The sequence below is a fragment of the Echinops telfairi genome, unplaced genomic scaffold, assembly GCF_000313985.2.
Source record: "Echinops telfairi isolate 266 unplaced genomic scaffold, ASM31398v2 ScPeMD7_3533;HRSCAF=4204_1, whole genome shotgun sequence".
Classification (NCBI taxonomy): domain Eukaryota; kingdom Metazoa; phylum Chordata; class Mammalia; order Afrosoricida; family Tenrecidae; genus Echinops; species Echinops telfairi.
In genome coordinates, this window is record NW_022107432.1 from 19,187,126 (window position 1) to 19,204,304 (window position 17,179).

General features: G+C 45.5%; 1 protein-coding gene across 1 annotated transcript; it reads right to left on the reverse strand.

Annotated features, from left to right (window-relative positions):
- Nucleotides 1-300: 300 nt before the first annotated feature.
- On the reverse strand, nt 301-9,033 carry ANKRD66 (ankyrin repeat domain 66). Its single transcript, XM_004710807.1, has 3 exons — nt 8,871-9,033; nt 6,654-6,882; nt 301-502 (listed from the first exon to the last, which is right to left on the reverse strand). The coding sequence occupies exons 1-3, from the start codon at nt 9,031-9,033 to the stop codon at nt 301-303; spliced, it is 594 nt and encodes a 197-aa protein (XP_004710864.1).
- Between the last annotated feature and the right edge of the window lie 8,146 nt (nt 9,034-17,179).

Genomic DNA, 17,179 nt, shown 5'->3' on the forward strand with positions numbered 1-17,179 from the left:
GCACAGGTCTAATCTGTTGCACATGGGGCTGTCATAAGCTAGAATTGACTTGATAACAATGGGGTTGCTTGTGGTAATCCTAGTGGATGGCAGGCACTAGCGTGGAGGCCTATAGAGAGCCTCCCGGCCAGACTTCCAGATCAAGTAACAAATCAGGAGCTACTGGTAGAAGCTGGGTAATGGCTTACTAGTGAAATCATGTAGCCACGCCTAAAAGATTCCAGTGGGCGCCAGGGAAAATCTCTTGACAGAAAGAATTGGTCCAAGACCTTTGGTCTGCTTCAAAGATGCTTCCGGGGCTCACACTCTCCTCCCCTTATGCTTGCTGAATCTGGCAGGGCCTTGACGTTTCTGATTCTTTATCTTATTTGTGCTTTGATTTGAGGAAGGGAGAGCTCGCTCCAGCTCCTTTCTCTTGGCATCCCAGTCTCCGTCCCGCTGATCTAGCTGCAGTCCCTTCTGCTGGGCCGTGTGTCGGTGGTCCCTGCATTCAACCTCTGCCCTAGGAAAGAGAGAAGAGAGGGATTTATTCCCACACGGGGCAAACCAGCTTCTCCTTTGCCTTGGAATCTGCCTCTCTTCCCCGCTCCTGAACTCCATGCGGGTGATTTAGCGGCATATCAGAAGGAAAAGGGTCCGTGTGCACACTCAAGGAGGTCACAGACACTAAAGAAACCCCAGGGAACTGACCCACAGCACCACCAGGGCTCCTGGGGTCATCTGGATGCTAGTGAGATGTTAACAGAATCAAAAAGAGAGTAGCACTTCGTTGAAGAAGGCAGTGCTAGTTCTTAACGTGCTCACATCTGTAGAGCAACTAGCACAGCGTATCTAAGAACAGAAAGGTCAGCTGTCGGGGCCCACATGGAAAAAGATATGGCTGCCTGCTCCCAGAAAGATGTGCAGTGCAGAAACAGCGCCACTCTATCCTGTAAGGTCACTGTGAGCTGAATCACCTGCGCCACGGTGGGTCTGCGCTTGATTTCCTTTGCTTATTTTTGAGTGGTATTTTCCTAATTATAAAAATGATGCATGTTCATTGTCTAAAATTTAGCAGTACATTAACACAGAAGAAAATGAAGATCACTCATCATCATACACAGACTGTGTAAAACCAGTTCCTACTGACTTGCTCTATAGGACAGAGTAGAAATGCTCCACAGTGTTTCTGAGACGATACATCCTTGTGGCTCTGAAGCACTGACCTGGTGCAAAATTTAACCCACTCCACCGTGGCACGATGGATGGCTTATATAAAGAAGAGATCATTATTTATAGATGGATTGTTATTGCTCTGTTCAGGTTCAGTCAGATCCTACATGACAGAGTAGAACTTGTCCCATCGTGTTGTCTAGGTTATAATCATTATGGTAATTGATCATCAGGCCTTTTATTCTGTTGAGTGCCTGGTGGGGTCAAACTGCCAACTTCTGGTTAGTAACTGAGTGCTTACCATTTAGCTACCAAGTCTCCTTATAGATGGATGAGTGGATGGGTGGATAGTTGGATGCATGGGTGGAGGGATGGATAGTCAGGTTTATACAATAGGGGCTTCAAAACATTTGGGGGGGAAAAATCCATGATCTTTTAATGCAATTTTTCCACGAACTCTTTGAAGCCTCCTTATAGTCGGGTAGACAGGTAGGTATATAGGTAGGTAGGTAGAGAGAAAGGCAGCTAGATTGTCATATATATACATGTGCAGTTTTCTATAGAGATCAACGGTGAGTGACTCACCTATGGACACTGGTGAAAGCCGCTCCACAGAGATACAATCTGTTGAGGAATGGGGTCTGAGAGGTAGGGCTGTAATGGGCAAACCCAAAAGCAAATCTGTTGCCATCAAGTCAGTTCCAGCTCATGGTCAAGTCCGTGTGTTACAGAGCAGGCCTGTTCTGTGGAGTGTTCTTGGCTGGACTTGTGTAGAGTGGGGTGAACTTTCCTGAGTAGGGTTGAACCCTCTAGGCTAGCAGCTGATCAGAAACTGTGCCACACGGGCTCCAAAACACTGGCAGCATTCTCACTGCCATTTGAGTCCATGGTGACTCCTAGCGGCCTGAAAGGACAGGGTAGAACTGCCCCTGTGAGTTTCACAGACTGTAATTCTTTATGGGAGTAGAAAGCCTTGCCCTTCTGCCGCAGAACAGCGCAACATGTAGCCACTGCGCCCTCGGTACTCCTTAAGGAACAGGCAAAGCAAACATTATTTTAAATACAAAGTTTTATAAAAAGCTCACTATATTCAGAGGAAAGCACACCTGCCCACCTCGCTCCTAATATGCCTCCCTTCCTACTGCCCCACCGCTAACTGGAAATGCCTTTCCAGTCTGCGGGTCTCGCGTTTGTCTGCCCTCCTCTCTGGCCCTTTCCTTTTTGTGCGAGGATTCGTTCTTTGAAAGGTATACCCGGTATCAGGCAGGGAACATCTTCTTTAGGCTTATTTTCACTTTTTTATGGTAAAAAAGTGCTCAGCGAAACATACTTCAATTCAACAGATACTGATAATATTTGTTAAGCTATGGCCCTTTCTTGTCATCTTTTCTAAATGAAGTTCAACTTTCTGCTCCCGAAGCATCTTATCAAGGAGCTCTGGTGGCATTGTCAGTAAGCACGTGACTGCTAACCACAAGGCTGGTGGTTCAAAATCATTTGTCACTCCATGGGGGAAAAGATGAGGCTGTTTACTCTGGTAAAGATCACTGTGTCAGAAACTACAGGGAGCCGTTCTAGTCTGTCCGATAGTGTCACTATGAATCCGAATCAACTTGGTGGCCATGGGCTTTAGAGTCTAATTTTTATTGAAGAGTTAAGGATTAACTCAGGGCAATAGTTTGGGCAGGAGGGACGTATGAAGCGTCCATGGCTCCAGAAAACATGGCTTCCATGAGAATTGGACGTTCTTTTCCATTTTCCCCCCAGACAGGAAATCGTTTTTCTCCCATGCTCTGATTTACCTTACATCCTTTTCAGGATTTCACTTGGTGCCATGTAATTTGGGATTCCTTCTTGAAAACTTAAGAAGAAGCCCTGGAGGCTCTTTCAGGAAAGTGTTGGCCTGCGAACCCCAAGATCAGCCGTTCAAGCCCATCAGCCACTCCACAGGAGCAAGATGAAGAAATCCGATCCTGGGAAGGTTTGCAGCCTCAGACGCCCTACATAGGGTCACGGAGTTAGAACGGACTCCACCACATTGGTTTGCTCTAACTTCCCAGAAGGGAAGTTTCTCATGAGAAATGCCGATCAATAGAAATGACTTGCACGTGATGTGCTTGACATTTGGTTGGTTGTGTGTGTGTGTGTGTGTGTGTGTGTGTGTGTGTGTGTGCGTGCGCGCTCCACCTTCCTTCTTTTCTTGGCAACAGCCCTCCCTACTCTTTGCGGAAACCACTTCTCCACTCAGTTACGCTGGGGTCGCCTATCAGTCATCCACCCCCTGGTCACAAGGGTGGAGACAAGATTCCACCAGAAGTTATTTGACGAGAGCCCACGCCGAAGGTCAGAGGGTTCTCAGGACTGGAAAAGACTGGAGGAATTGGCGCTTCTGGAGAATAGTGGGAAGACATGGCCAGAGAGATAACAAACTAGAAGAGAAGCACCAGAGAGAGCAGGGAAAGGGCTTCAGGAATGGCAAACGCTGGAGAAGGTGGGAGCTGCGATGTGGGACGAGAAGGAGCCGTTGGTTTGGTCACCTAAAGCTCACTGGTAACTTTAGTGAGAATTGATTTAGTACAAAGGAGTCCTGGTGTTACAGGGGTCAGCTGTGAACCGAAACGTTGGCAGCTCAAGGCTACCAGCCACACCATGGAAGAAAAATAAGGCAATGTGCTTCTATAAAGATTAGAACCTTGGAAACCCTATGGGTCAGTACCATTCTGTCCTGTAGGATCACTACGAATAGAATTGGCTCGGTGGCAGTGGGTCTAGGGGATTCGGCCCCCTGATGATCACTACAAGTAGATCATCCTGTAGGATCACTACGAGTAGAATTGGCTCCATGGCAGTAGGTCTAGGGGAGTCAGCACCCTGATGAAGAAGTGGAAGAGCGGGTGGTAGGTGAGGAAGTAGAGGAATTATCTAACTTGACCCTCAAGTCGTTGGATGTGCAGGGAATACAAAACAACAGGAATTAGAAAGCCCTCGAGGTAGAAGAAGGGATTTTTTTTCAGTGTTGTTTAATAAGAACTATTTGAACTTGTTCATAAGTGACACCCCCACCCACCCACTAAAAACAGAGGGGAGGAATCGAAGCAAAATACAGGAGAGAACATGGAAGATTCCATGCCGAGGAAAGGAAGGCAGCCTTGCAGAAGGTATAAAGGATTGGATCCAGGGTCCGTGGGAAAGGATGGCACTTTTCACAGAAGGGGGGACCGGAAGGCCAAAGGGGATGAGACACAAATGTACGTAAAGTGTGTGGGTGTAGGACATGGAACACATGTCCCTGCGGCTCTCATTTTCTCTATGATGCAGAAGGTCTCCCTCTGAAGGGCAGGGCTGCATTGGTGGAGCCTTGGAACTCCATTGATTTAGTAACCCCAAAGATGAGGAAGGAAGAGAGGGAGCAATTGCCACCTGTCCTATATTTCAGCTGAAGTTGGAAATGATTGGACCTCTATCGATGCCCATCTACGTGTCCGTGGAGTTTTTCTAGCAGAACAAGCATAGGAGCAGAGAAAACAGAAGACTGCCCCATGCGGGGAAAGTTTCGGATAGATGCTACCGGAAGACAAAAGGTTAGAAAGTGAAGGCTGGTGGAAATAAAGTAGAAGCCACAGCACAGCGTGGACTCTAGAGACAGCAGGGGAAAACCTCCAGGCAGCTGATAGATTGGAAGGAAATAATACATTGAAAGAAGAATGGCCTTGATGCATTCAGACACCCTGGGTGATGATCTAAGACAGGGGTTCTCAACCTTCTGCAGCTTGAGAACCGCTCATCTAAGACCTAATGAATTGAAGAGTCATGGCCACATAAAGGCCCGGTAAGAGTTTGAGAGCGCAATGAACAATGCATGCTGGTGCTCAGGGCCACAGTGTGTGCCAGGAATTGAGTGTAGGAACTGGGGTGAAGAGTCTGCTAGGACTCTCTGCTCCCAAATAGCTACTTGCAATGTGAGACATTCTCTTACTCCTCCCAACCACTAACAGGTAGGGAATTTGCTAGTTTAACTTTCTGAAAATCCCTTATTTTCAAGTTCTTATGAGGACATTTCACTATCGTCTTGAATATCTTGCCTTTAATATTTACTGTTTATCAACTGGTTTCTTTGGGTCACCAAGCAATGTTATCCTTGCTCAGTAACTTATTGAATCACTGATTGACCTCACCAGATGATGAATGCCGAGATCCCCATTAGACCTGTCACTGTCCTGTGCATAACTGGGTTATTATCTCTGTTTGTATACTTAGCTGAATGCATAAATGAACAAATGGTAGAAAAAATTTCATCTCTGGTGTGTGTGTGTGTGTGTGATTCATAGATGAATAAATGTTTTAATAGATGGGAAGGTCCTTGAGGATGCTAGTTAAATTCACGACCTCAGTTTAAAGCTGAATAAAACTGAGGGTCAGAAAGGAGACTTGCCATAGGTCAGGCAGCTGGACTGAACCTGTCAAGGAACCTGAAGAAGGATAAAAAAAGGTCAGGTTTCCTGGTCAAATAGAGACCGATGGAACCCCTAAGGTTTTCGTTCTTATCACCTTGCAGGTCTGGGAATGCAAGTCTGGAACACTCCCACGGCTCCATTTCCAGGAAACCGATAGCCCTAAGGGGAACAGTAACACTAGTGGGGATCTGCACCCTAGAACAATCCATCCTGTGAGAACAAAAGGGAAGCATGTGCTCAAAGACAAAGTTCAGAAGGATTAGGAAAGAAGGAAGAAGGAAACACGGGGGGGAAAAGTGGGATTAGTAAGGTTACATTTTGGGGACTGTAATAGCACATGTGAAACAAAAGGTACATACATTGTAGAACTGTTTGCTCTGTAAACGTTCACCCAACTCTCTCTCTCTAACACACAAACAACACACACACATTTTAAAAAGCTAATAATGATGTGTACAAGAGTGAAGAAAATGTTCTGCAACTGATGGTGGTGATGATTGTACAACTCTTCTTGATGTGATCGAACTATTGAGTTCTGTGATATGTGACTTATATGCCAATAAAACTGATGGGGGGTGGGTGGGGAAAGAGTCGAAAGAGGGGAGGGCTCATAAATCTTGGGCCATGTTCTATCTTCAAACTTGGTGCCCTACCTCCCTTCTCACCGATGTTGAGTCAATTCCACCTCATGGCGATTCACAGGCCAGTGTAGAATGGCCCCTGGGGGTTTCCAAGACTCTACGTTTGTGCCGGAGTAGAAAACCTCATCTCTTTTCCTGGGAGCAGCTCGTGATTTTGAACTGTCAACTCTGCAGTTAGCAGCTCAACACATTACCCACCTCCCTTCACTGAGGTAATTGTGGTACCATCTAAAACATTGGATTGGTGTCATGTGATCCATAGAGTCTCTTCCAGATGAGTCATTTAATGAAATTAATCAAAAGAGCAACCTGTCGGAATCCGCCCCGTACATTTTCCCAGCTCTGAACCTTCCCCACAGGTGCCTGTGTCTCAGCCTTTTCTAGGTTGCAGAGAAACCAAACTTACTTCTCCAGGAATGCCACACAAGTTTTCTGCCCATAGATCTCTGCGATCCTCTTGGGGGTGTCTCCGAAGAAGTCAGGGGCGTCGATAGCCGCGTGCAAGGCATGCAGAGTTTTGAGCACGTTCAGGTGGCCAGACTCAGCCGCAAAGTGAGCTGGGGTCCAGCCCACATCAGTCACCAGGCAGGGCCTGGCTCCGTGTTCTACCAGGAGATGCACGACCTCCATCTGCCCTTGGATGTACCAAGAAGAAATAGAATGAACTTAAGAGGAAATTATCTCTGATAGCCTAAGGCTGGAGCCAGCCTAGATAACACAGAACCACCCCCCACCCCCCAATTCAAACAGTATATTGCTATTTGCAAGTCAATTCCAACTCACGGGGACCACATGTGTTACAGCATGGAATGTTCCTTGGTAATCTTAATGGAAGCTTACTAAATTCACTGCCTTCCCTCTGTGGCACCACTGGGGGGCAGGGGGTGTTGTTCCACTAGCCTGGCATTAGTAATTGAGTCCAAACTATTTGCACCACCCAGGGACCTAGATAACACAGGACCCACCAAAGCCACTGCCATTGAGTCGATGCCCGTCTAGGCTTCTGAGCCTATCACAGGAGCAAATAAAAGAGTAACGATGAGCTTGAACCACTGACCCTGAGGTTAGCTGAAAGCTTACCCAACAGCACCACCAAGGAAGGATCCCTTAGGTAACAGAGAATAAACAAAGTCAAACACACTGCCATCGAGTTGATGTTGACTCATAGTGACCCTATAGGACAGGGTAGAACTGCCCCTGTGAGTCTCCAAGACTGTGACTCTTCATGGGAGTAGAAAGCCCCATGAAGAACTGATGTTGAGTGAGCAGCCCAAGGTATAAATACTTGGCCCCCAGGGTTCCTCTGGGTAACACAAAAGAGGGCAACAATCCGCCTTTAAGGTCATTCCGGTTTCCAGTCATCCTCACCCGACTCTTCCCCTCTTCTCCTGACCACGCACTCAGTCTTCCTCTTTTCACTTCCGAGAACCTGGCCTCCACCTGGGGCCTGGGGCTCTTTGTGCCTTCCCTGGACTCCTCCCTGGACATGTCCTCATCTTTCCTGTCCTCTGGCTGCTAACAGAAAGGTTGGAGGTTTGAATCCACCAAGAGACGCCTCCCAAGAACAGGCTGCGAATCTACTTCTCAAAAGTCAGCCATTGAGCACCCGTGGAGCTCAGTCCATCTGAACACACGTGGGCTGCCGTGAGTCAGACGCAGGGACACCTCTTTTCTGGTTAAGGCTCAGTCAGCTCGGAGCAGCCTCAGCGATGGTTTTAAAAACAGATATTTATATATTTAATTATATACATATAATGTTAATTCTGCTTACGGGAGCCCGCAAGCCCTTCCCATGGGGCGCACGGGTGCATGGCCGAGCAATCCTGTAGACATTGTGCCACCTGAACCAAGAAACACAAACAGGCTTTGAGAACTTTGTGGGGAAATGTCACAAATTTTAATTCTGTTTTTTTCACAAACTTTTGGGAAGCCTATCATCACCCTTGGGGACTTCATTTCCTGGTTTGTAGGTTAAGATTATTATCACCTCACTGAGTTAGTGTGAAGTTCAAAGTCACAATGTCCAGTACATAGCACATGCTCCGTTAGAAGATGTTGTACTTAGAGATCTACACAACTCTCTCTTTAGCCCATCTTGATTTTCCACCCAGGAGCCAAAGCAAATGCTTCAAATTTAAGAAAGCCAGACTTCCTTACTTGGATGGTATTCTATTGCCAAAGCCCTGGACAAGCTCAGGAGGCTGTGGTTTTCCACCCCTCTTCTCCACTCCAGCTAGGATAGGCACACATCTAATATGTGAGCATATAATGATGATCCGGACAAAGTCCTCATCCTACTGGATGTTCCAGTCCTGTTAGTGGAGGGGAAGGCAGACCATTGCTTGGGGTAGTACAGCCATGATCTTAATGAGCCCTGACCCCAGGACTATATGGTAGCGTCACTGTTCCCATGTTACAGTTCAGCACACGAAGGCCCAGAGAATTAAAAAAATTAGCTTCAGGTGCTAAGACTAGTACATGGTAGTGATAGGATTGGAGTACAGACCCATATGGCTCCAAAGAAATGTTTCAGACCTACCACCATCCAGTCTACTGACCGATCACTAACCTCATGAATGGTGGAATCCAGGAGCTGGACCTTACCTAGGCATTGTCCACTCACCTTTGATTGCAGCCCAGTGAAGGGGAGTCCGGTCATTCCAGTCCACATCCTTGTAATTTGGATCACAGAGACCTTTCTTCAAAATCTTTTTCACTGAATTGTAGTCCCCCATGGCCACAGCTTGATGGAGCTTTGTCATGTCTGACATTTTGGTTAATTCCATGTCAAAAAAAAAAGGGGGGGGGGGACAGAAAACCTGTGGGCGAGACATACAAGTTAGGGAATTCTCTACAATTTGTTATTCCTTAGTAAGTGATCCCGAAGATTTCTTTCTATATCATTGACTCTCTTTTTGCCTCATGAGTTTGCACCCAGCTCTGCTTTGGCTGTATGCTCTGCTGAGCGTGTCTTTAGGTCTTAGGTACAGTGGACGGTGCATCCTAGCTCCCAACCCAATACCATCAGTGGCTCTCCACTGCCTACACAATGGTACCTAAGCCCTGGAATTAACATTTCATAAACCCCAAACCACACACCCTGCCACGGGGCCACTCCCGACTCATAGCCACCCCTTGCGGGCTTCTGAGATGGTAACGGGAGTAGACTGCCCCTGCCATTTCATCTCAAACCACCTTTCAGTGCTGTCTCATGCGACGGGTAATTCTGTGTCTTTGCTTCCTTATCTGTCAAGTCTTCCCGGCGACTGGAAAGATAAAATGTCCATCTACATGAAATGTTTTTACTAGACACAGAGCAGGGGCTCCAAGAAACTCTCATACTATTGTGGCATCCATAATGGAGAGGAACAAGACAGAAACATACAAATACAATGGCTATTTTAAAATCAATTGTCTGCTAGACCTCAGCAGTTTTAAAGTTACAGTTTATAGAGATTGGGGATCCCTGAGGCCCATACATGAAGACCATAAGTTCAAAACTACTTATATTACATTAAGATGTTCACTGTGTTGACAGCTGCCCTGATGTTTTAAAAACAATGATGCAGAAACTGTTAGTTAAGAACTAACACCATCTTGGATTGCTAGTCACGGTATCCTTCTCACACCACCACGCCCCTCAGTAAAAGTCGATCCAATAGGCAGGTTCCAAAGGAATATAATAATGCTTTCTGAATTGTATTCCCCAAAGAATATGTGTCAGCTTGCCTAGACCATGATTCTCAGTGTTACGTATTTACCCCAGACTTTGTGACTTAATGTAATGACCTGTCGTTAATCTTAACCTCTGTGCTATCAATGAGGCAGGTAACAAACTACAGGACTGGGTTGTGTCTTGAGTCCATCTCTTTTGAAATATAAAAGATATCAGACAATGGAACGGAGACAAGAGGGACCTCCGTACTACCAGGTTTAAAGGGGAAAAAAGGAACAAAGAATAGAGTGGATCCTTCCAGTCTGGGTTCACTGTGCGGGGAACCTCCTAGACTCAGGGGAAGGTCAGAACACGTGGAGATCTCCAAGAAACACCCGGCCCACGGGTATCACAGGGAGACGAGGTACTTCGCCCAGAGCAAGAACGCCTGCCCTGAAAACTGATATCCTGAATTGGAACTTCTAGGTTCCTAACCTGTGAGAGAAAGAATGCACTTCTCTGTGTTAAAGCTCTCCCCTTGTGGAATTTCTGTCATAGCATTACTAGATCACGAAGGATAGACATTAAGATTTACTTTAAAATGAAATTCTGACCCATGATTACGTGACTTAATAAATGTAATTTTTAAAATAAATTGTACTGTGAAATGGGTCAGCTTTTGGAAAAAATCTACATAATTTGGCAAAATAACATTTTTTCATAATGCCAGGTATATGATGGTATGCAATCATGCATGGTTAAAGAGATTCATTCAAGCTAGAGCATGGATTTTAATGGAATAGAGTATGGAAAGTGTATTGCTTCATATTTCACACAGCAATGAACCGTTAAGAAACTACATTTTGTTCAAATCAAGGGAAGCAGATGCCGATCAGGAGACCTCGGGGTCTAGGTGGTGGCCAGCGAGGCACGGGGCAACAGTGAGGGACAGGAAGGCAGATGCTGAACGTGGACGTAAAGGTAATTTTTGTTTGTTGTATAAGAAAGCACGTGAGAGTGTTTGGTCAATGATAAACTGGTAAAAAAAATTCACGTTTGTCATCTGAAGGTGTCACAAAATCTCAACCATTTTTAGAATGAATGTCTGCAAGCCTTTCACTTACTTCTCACGCAAGTCTTTAACCAGGTTAACATTTCATCAATCCCAGTTTTTCCTCATTTGACTTCAAGGTGATCTCAGAAATACCGATTTCAAAAGTTACTAAAGAGCTGTAGTGATCAAGGCACTGTGATTTGAAAACATCCTACTAAGCTACATTCAGTAAGGTGGGTGGTCCTGGCATATGGATAGACATGTAGAACAAGGGACTAGATTTGAGAGTCCAGAAATAAACCTTTATATTTATGGTCAATTAAATTTTGACAAGTGTAGCAGGGTATTTCAATCGGGAAAGAAAAGAGTCAAAAACTTCTGGGACAACTTGATATCGACATGTAAATTACTAACATGGATCCTCTATCTCACACCATATGCACAAATATACTCCAATACCTGAAAAGAAACCCCCTAACTATACAGCTCTGGGAAGAAAACATAGGAATACATCCTCATGATCTTGAGGTAGGAAATGGATTCTAAGATAGGATATGTCAAAAGCACAAGGCAACTAAAAAAATAATAGATAAATTGAACTTCATCAAAATTGCAAACTCGTGCTGTAAATGATACTGAGAAAAAAGTAGAAAATGCAACCTATGGGATGGGAGAAGACATGTGCGAATCACATAACTGATCATGAACGTGGATCCATAATACAAGCAGAGCTCTTACAACTGGACCATGAAAATACAACTAATCAAATGTAAACATGAGCAAAGGATCACCAGAAATCACAATCCAGACAGCAGCTGCTTTATAAATACATCAAGGTTGTGCCTTGGGCAACTAACTGAAAGTCAGCAGTTCGAAACCACCCTTTGCTCTGAGGAAGAAAGGCTTTCTACTCACGTACAGCCTCTGGAGCCACAGCGGTGGTTTCACCCTGTCCTATACAGTTACTGCGAACTAGGATTGACTTGACTGCAGGGAGTTTGAAGGACTGGGATTGGAGTGGGATGGAAGCATTTCTTTCTGGGGGTGCTGAAGTATTCTAAAATTAGGTTGTGGGGAGTGAGAGTTCACACGTCTGAATAAACTACAACGCTCTGAATTGTACATTTCAAATGGATCAATTTTATGACCCACACTGGTATCTTCATAAGGCAGTTTTAAAACGAATTGAGAGTATTCATTAGAAGCATCAAAGTTGATTGCAGAGAAGGTATACAATTCACCAACTACTCACGGATGATTAAAGCACTGTTTAAGAGTCCATGTAAGTGAAATGCCTGATTTTCTTTCTTTCTGGAAGAGGTTTTCCCAACTTACAAACGAGACAGCAACTGTCCGGTGTGAACAGTAGGAATGATCCAAATGAACTTTAGGGAACATCCGAGGACAGATTCTATATAGAGAGACTTACTGTCTGACTGGAAATCTGAGGCGCTCCGTGCTGGCAGGCTGGCTTAAGCTTGTTGTGTTTACACCGTGGAAACGGACCCCTCCTTCCTGGTGACAGCCCTCCAATCTGGTGCAGCCTCTTTAGAGGTCAGGGCGGTGTGGACACGGCTCCTCTGCATGGCTCAGAAACCCTTTGGCTACTCGAGTCAGCTTCCTTAATTCAGATGTGTTTCTGACCAGAAGGGAATATCAATTCTAAAGACTTTGAAAGCAGCCAACACAAGAGACTGTGGAGCCGGTCAGTAGCTGTTGGTATGTCGGAGATGCCCGGCTTGTGTGGAGCTGTACAGACAGCATGGACCCCCCACACTCCCCACCTTGGCAAAGTCCTTAATTTAGCCGAGCCTCTATGTTCTCCCCAAGAAAATGAGTGTGTAATACTCTTCTCAGGACTATTCAGATGATTAAGCTAAAAGAATGTTTAAGGCACCTGGCACAAGATAAATACTTAGAGAAAAGCTAAACAAAATCTCAGCCCCCCAAACCCCAAACACGCATTCAGATGCTCTCTCCTCACCTCTGTTGGCTTCCTCGGGGTAGGCATTGACTATGTCTATGAGGAGGAGGACCCAAAGGGCCTCTCTCTTTCTGTCTTTGCTCTATTTTTCCTTCCCCTCCTCCTCTCTTTCCTTCCCACAGGTTCATTGAGCAGCTGCCTCTGGGAGCCCCTGCACTGAGGCCTGCGATCACAAGGCAGTCCTCGCCCCTGTCCTCCTGGAGCTTAGAATTCGGGGGTGGGTGTGGGTGTGGGTATGCAGACAATAAAGGAGAAAACAACAACAACAAATGCTTCGTGTAAATGCACAACTCCTGTAAGTGCCATGGGCAAAGGCCATGAAACGGCAGGAAGTACCAGGGACAGCCTGGAATAGGACAAAAAGCCGGCATCTGGAGAGCTCAGGAAGGTATTTGTACAGGTGTTGATTCCTGCTCCCAAACATTCACATTTCAGCTAAGCAGGCATTCCCAGTGTGTCCTCTGGAAGGACACCACCCCATGCCCCCACACCACCACCACCACCATGACCACCACCACCACCACAGCCACCACCTCCACCACCACCACCACCACACCTCCACCAGCACCATCTCCACCAGCACCTCCACCACCACCACCACCACCCCTACCAAGATAGAACACAGCCAAATGCTGAGTGACTGTTTCCTCCTTCCCCCTTATCACCAAACTATCATAGCAACAAGTTTCCAGGACTAATGCCCTGGTTCCAGTAACCCAACTCACTAACTGGTTTTTTAAAAGTGATCTACCACTCAGTAGATCCTTTCTTGTCCAGCCAGCTGCCGCTGTACCGCGTTCCCAGTCCTTCAGCTCCCTACTGTAAATAAACAATGTCTCTTACATTGGCCCCGGATCAGCATTTCAGTCTCTCAACTTTTAAGTGTCTCCCTCTTTGAACCCCAGTCTTTGAGACAGAGAAAGGGAAACAGCAGCTTAACTTGTGCAAATAACCAAAGAAGCAAGAGCTGCTGATCCATGGGGTATGGACCAAGTGAAACAAAATGAACTGAAGACAGAGCAGGACCTTCAGGTCCCGATCAGGAGTCTCAGTTTCACCCCAAGTTCAAGGAAAAGTCGTTCAAGGTCATAAACAAGAAACTGCACTCCTGTGCCTTGGAGCTCACAATGTAGTCCAAGATTGTTCAGTCTATATATTTTGAAAGTAACTTTGGGATTTCACGGTGATTTAAAGGTATGGGATTATAAAAGATAGCCTAAGAAGAGAGATGAGACCCCAACCCACATTCTGAAGTCTTTGATCGCTCTAAGATCAGATAGCGATGAAAAATCAGAGAGCAACAGGACAGACGGACAATTAGGAAGTCCTTCCAGAGAGGTAGGAGGAAAACGAGGAGGCTATAGACTCACAAAAGTCTAGGGAGAGGTTAACACAGACCCAGATGGTGGCTCAGGGAAACACACCATGCCATTCCTTTACAGCGAAGACCCAAGAAGCCAAAAGAAATAGATGCAGATAATAATTCTGGAACTCTAATCATAGAATAAATGGATAATTAGGTAGGGCACAGTAAAATGTTTAGAAAGAAGCCCAGGGAGAGCAGTGTGATCAGAAGGTGTCATGCCGAGTCACAGAACACAGCTCTCAATGTCTTTGCCGGAACACAGAGTCCCAAGGGGTCGTAAATGGTGAACATACTCTACTGCTAGTTCAAGTCCATCAGAGGCACCTTACAAGAAAAGCCGGATGATTTGCCGTTTAAAAATCCACCATAGAAAACTCTCCTGGGGGGGCACAGGCCCCCTCCTGAGTCAATTTACTAAACAACAACTGGTTTTAGTGGTGTGCTTGTTTGAGTTTTAGTTACAGGCCAGAAACAACGTACTCCTGTATATGACCCCATCCTTACCCTCATCAAAAGTGCCTCATCTTGTTTTGTAGCTTCTTAATAGTTTCAATTCAGCTTGATTTGATTGGACAGATGATGAGCAGGCTTCAAAATGTTTGTGGAAAATGGCCTTAGAGATAGGATTATTTTTTCGTGAATTTTTGAATCCCCTTCGTATTGAATGTGTGCCTAGTATGTGTTGAGTGATCTAATAGGCTTTGTGCTCAAGGAGCAAATCTAAGGTAATTTGTGAGAAGTTTCAGCTGTTGACATCAGCACGTCACACTCCTCTGGTGTCCCACCCCCTCCTACACGATTCCTTTCCCTGATAGCAGGTTTCTGACAAACCATGAGCTGGCCAGGGGGTGGGGCCACCCAAGGGAGATGGCCAGGACTTCAGAGTTCAGGCGTGAGTTGGGACAATTCCATTAGAAAACAAATTCATTGCCCCCCCCCCAAAATGGTTCAAACTATTGTGATATAGTGAGGATCTCTAAAATGAATTATTTCTTGACATAGAATTCAAATAATACCCAACATATAAAAATAAGACAACATATATCCTGATCTTATAAAAATAAGTGATCCCTTGCACATTTCAAGTAGCCAATCGAGTCATGTGATAGTGGGTGTGATTAATGTTTTTTTCACTGTTGTCATGTGACACTTGTGATTGTATGAATAACTTCATCTGGGCTTAATGTCAAAAAACCAACACTCTTGTACAAGCCCCCAATAAAATGATTTAAAACAAAACAAAACAGAAAAACAACACTCAAAAACCTCTCTTTTCTCCCAAGGGCCACGTGGGGCAGGACCTCTGGGGCGGCTATCACTCCTAGGCCCCTTGGCTGAAGGAGAAACGCAGAAGGAAATTGCTGGCCGCTGTGCCGTCAATGAGACCTCTTTCCATGGGATTACAGATGGTTTTAAACCAAGAAGAGACTCTGGAACTCATTAGCCCAAAGCTGATTCTACCGATGAGGACACTGTGATCCACTGGCACTAAATTATTTACCTAAATTCACACTGATAAACAACAACAAAAAAGCTCCATGCCATAAGTCTTTTCTGATTCATTGACCCTAGAGCGCAGAGTAGAACTGCCCCTTTGGATTTCTGAAGTTGAAACTCTTTAGAGGAGCAGAAAACCTCATCTTTCTCCCCTGGAGTGGCAGGTGGGATTGAACTGCTGACCTGTGGTTAGCAGTCCACCAAATACCCCACTACACTAGCAAGGCTCCTCTAGCCTTGCTAGAACTAGATAAAAACACGTTGCTCTGTATTTTAATTCAATGCTTACCTTCTCCTGTGGAGTTAGCACAGCAAATGCAGAGAATGACTGCGTGTGGACTGCGCAGCTTTGCCCCTGTCTTTGCTGGCTGCTGTTGAATTCTGCTCGGGCCAATTATGTGGTTGCCTTCTATCTCCCTCAAATACTAAATAATAATAATAATAGTAGTAGTTTACTGAGTTAGTTTATTGTGCCAACCTGGCCAATAAACACATGTGCGATTAATTGGAGGCTAGAGGGATAAATGGCTCGGTGAGCCTCGCCTTTCAAGTTCTAGGGTCTCTTGCTTTCTCATGGTGGGACCAGGGTGCAGCTGCCTTAGCAGTTCCCTGCTTCCGCTGGCAAGACTGACTTCCTACAAGACATCCCCAAGGAGAAGCCATTTACCCTGATGCAGCCCTCGGTGCTGGAGCAGCCGTGTGGAGACCCTTGCCAGTGTGAGATGCTTACACATTCACTGACTCGGCTTTCCTCCTGCAGTCGGCATCATTGCCTCTGTTTTGTGAGATGGAGGACTTTGTGGACTGGTGTTGGGACATATGGGTTAATGTTGGACTTGTAGGCTTGGGCAGCACTGGGTTGCGATGGTTTCTTGATGCGCACTTACCCTTTATATAAAACTCTCTCTTATACATCTGTTTCTGTGGATTTGTTTCTCTAAAGCACCCACACTAATACATTTACATAGGCTCCGTTCTAAGAGTCATGGTGATATAGTGGTTAAGCATTGAGCTGCACGCCACAAGGTCAACAGTCTGAAACCACCAGCTGCTCTATGGGAGAAACAAGATGGGACTTTCTATTCCTATGAACAGTTTCCATCTCGGGAACTCACAGGGGCAATTCTACCCTATCCTATTGAGACAGATTAGCACTAGCCACTGTAACACCATTTTGTTGACTGCTGAATGACCTGCTTCCTCCCTCCTCTCATCTCAGAAAGTCCTGCTAGTGATTGATTTTACAGTGTACTCCTATGTTCCCAAGATCAGAACATTGTAATTAGTAAGATTGTTCCTTTTTATGGTGTAACCAGGACATTACTATTCTCATTTTCTTAACCAGGATGTTATAACCAATCCTGTAACCTGTAATG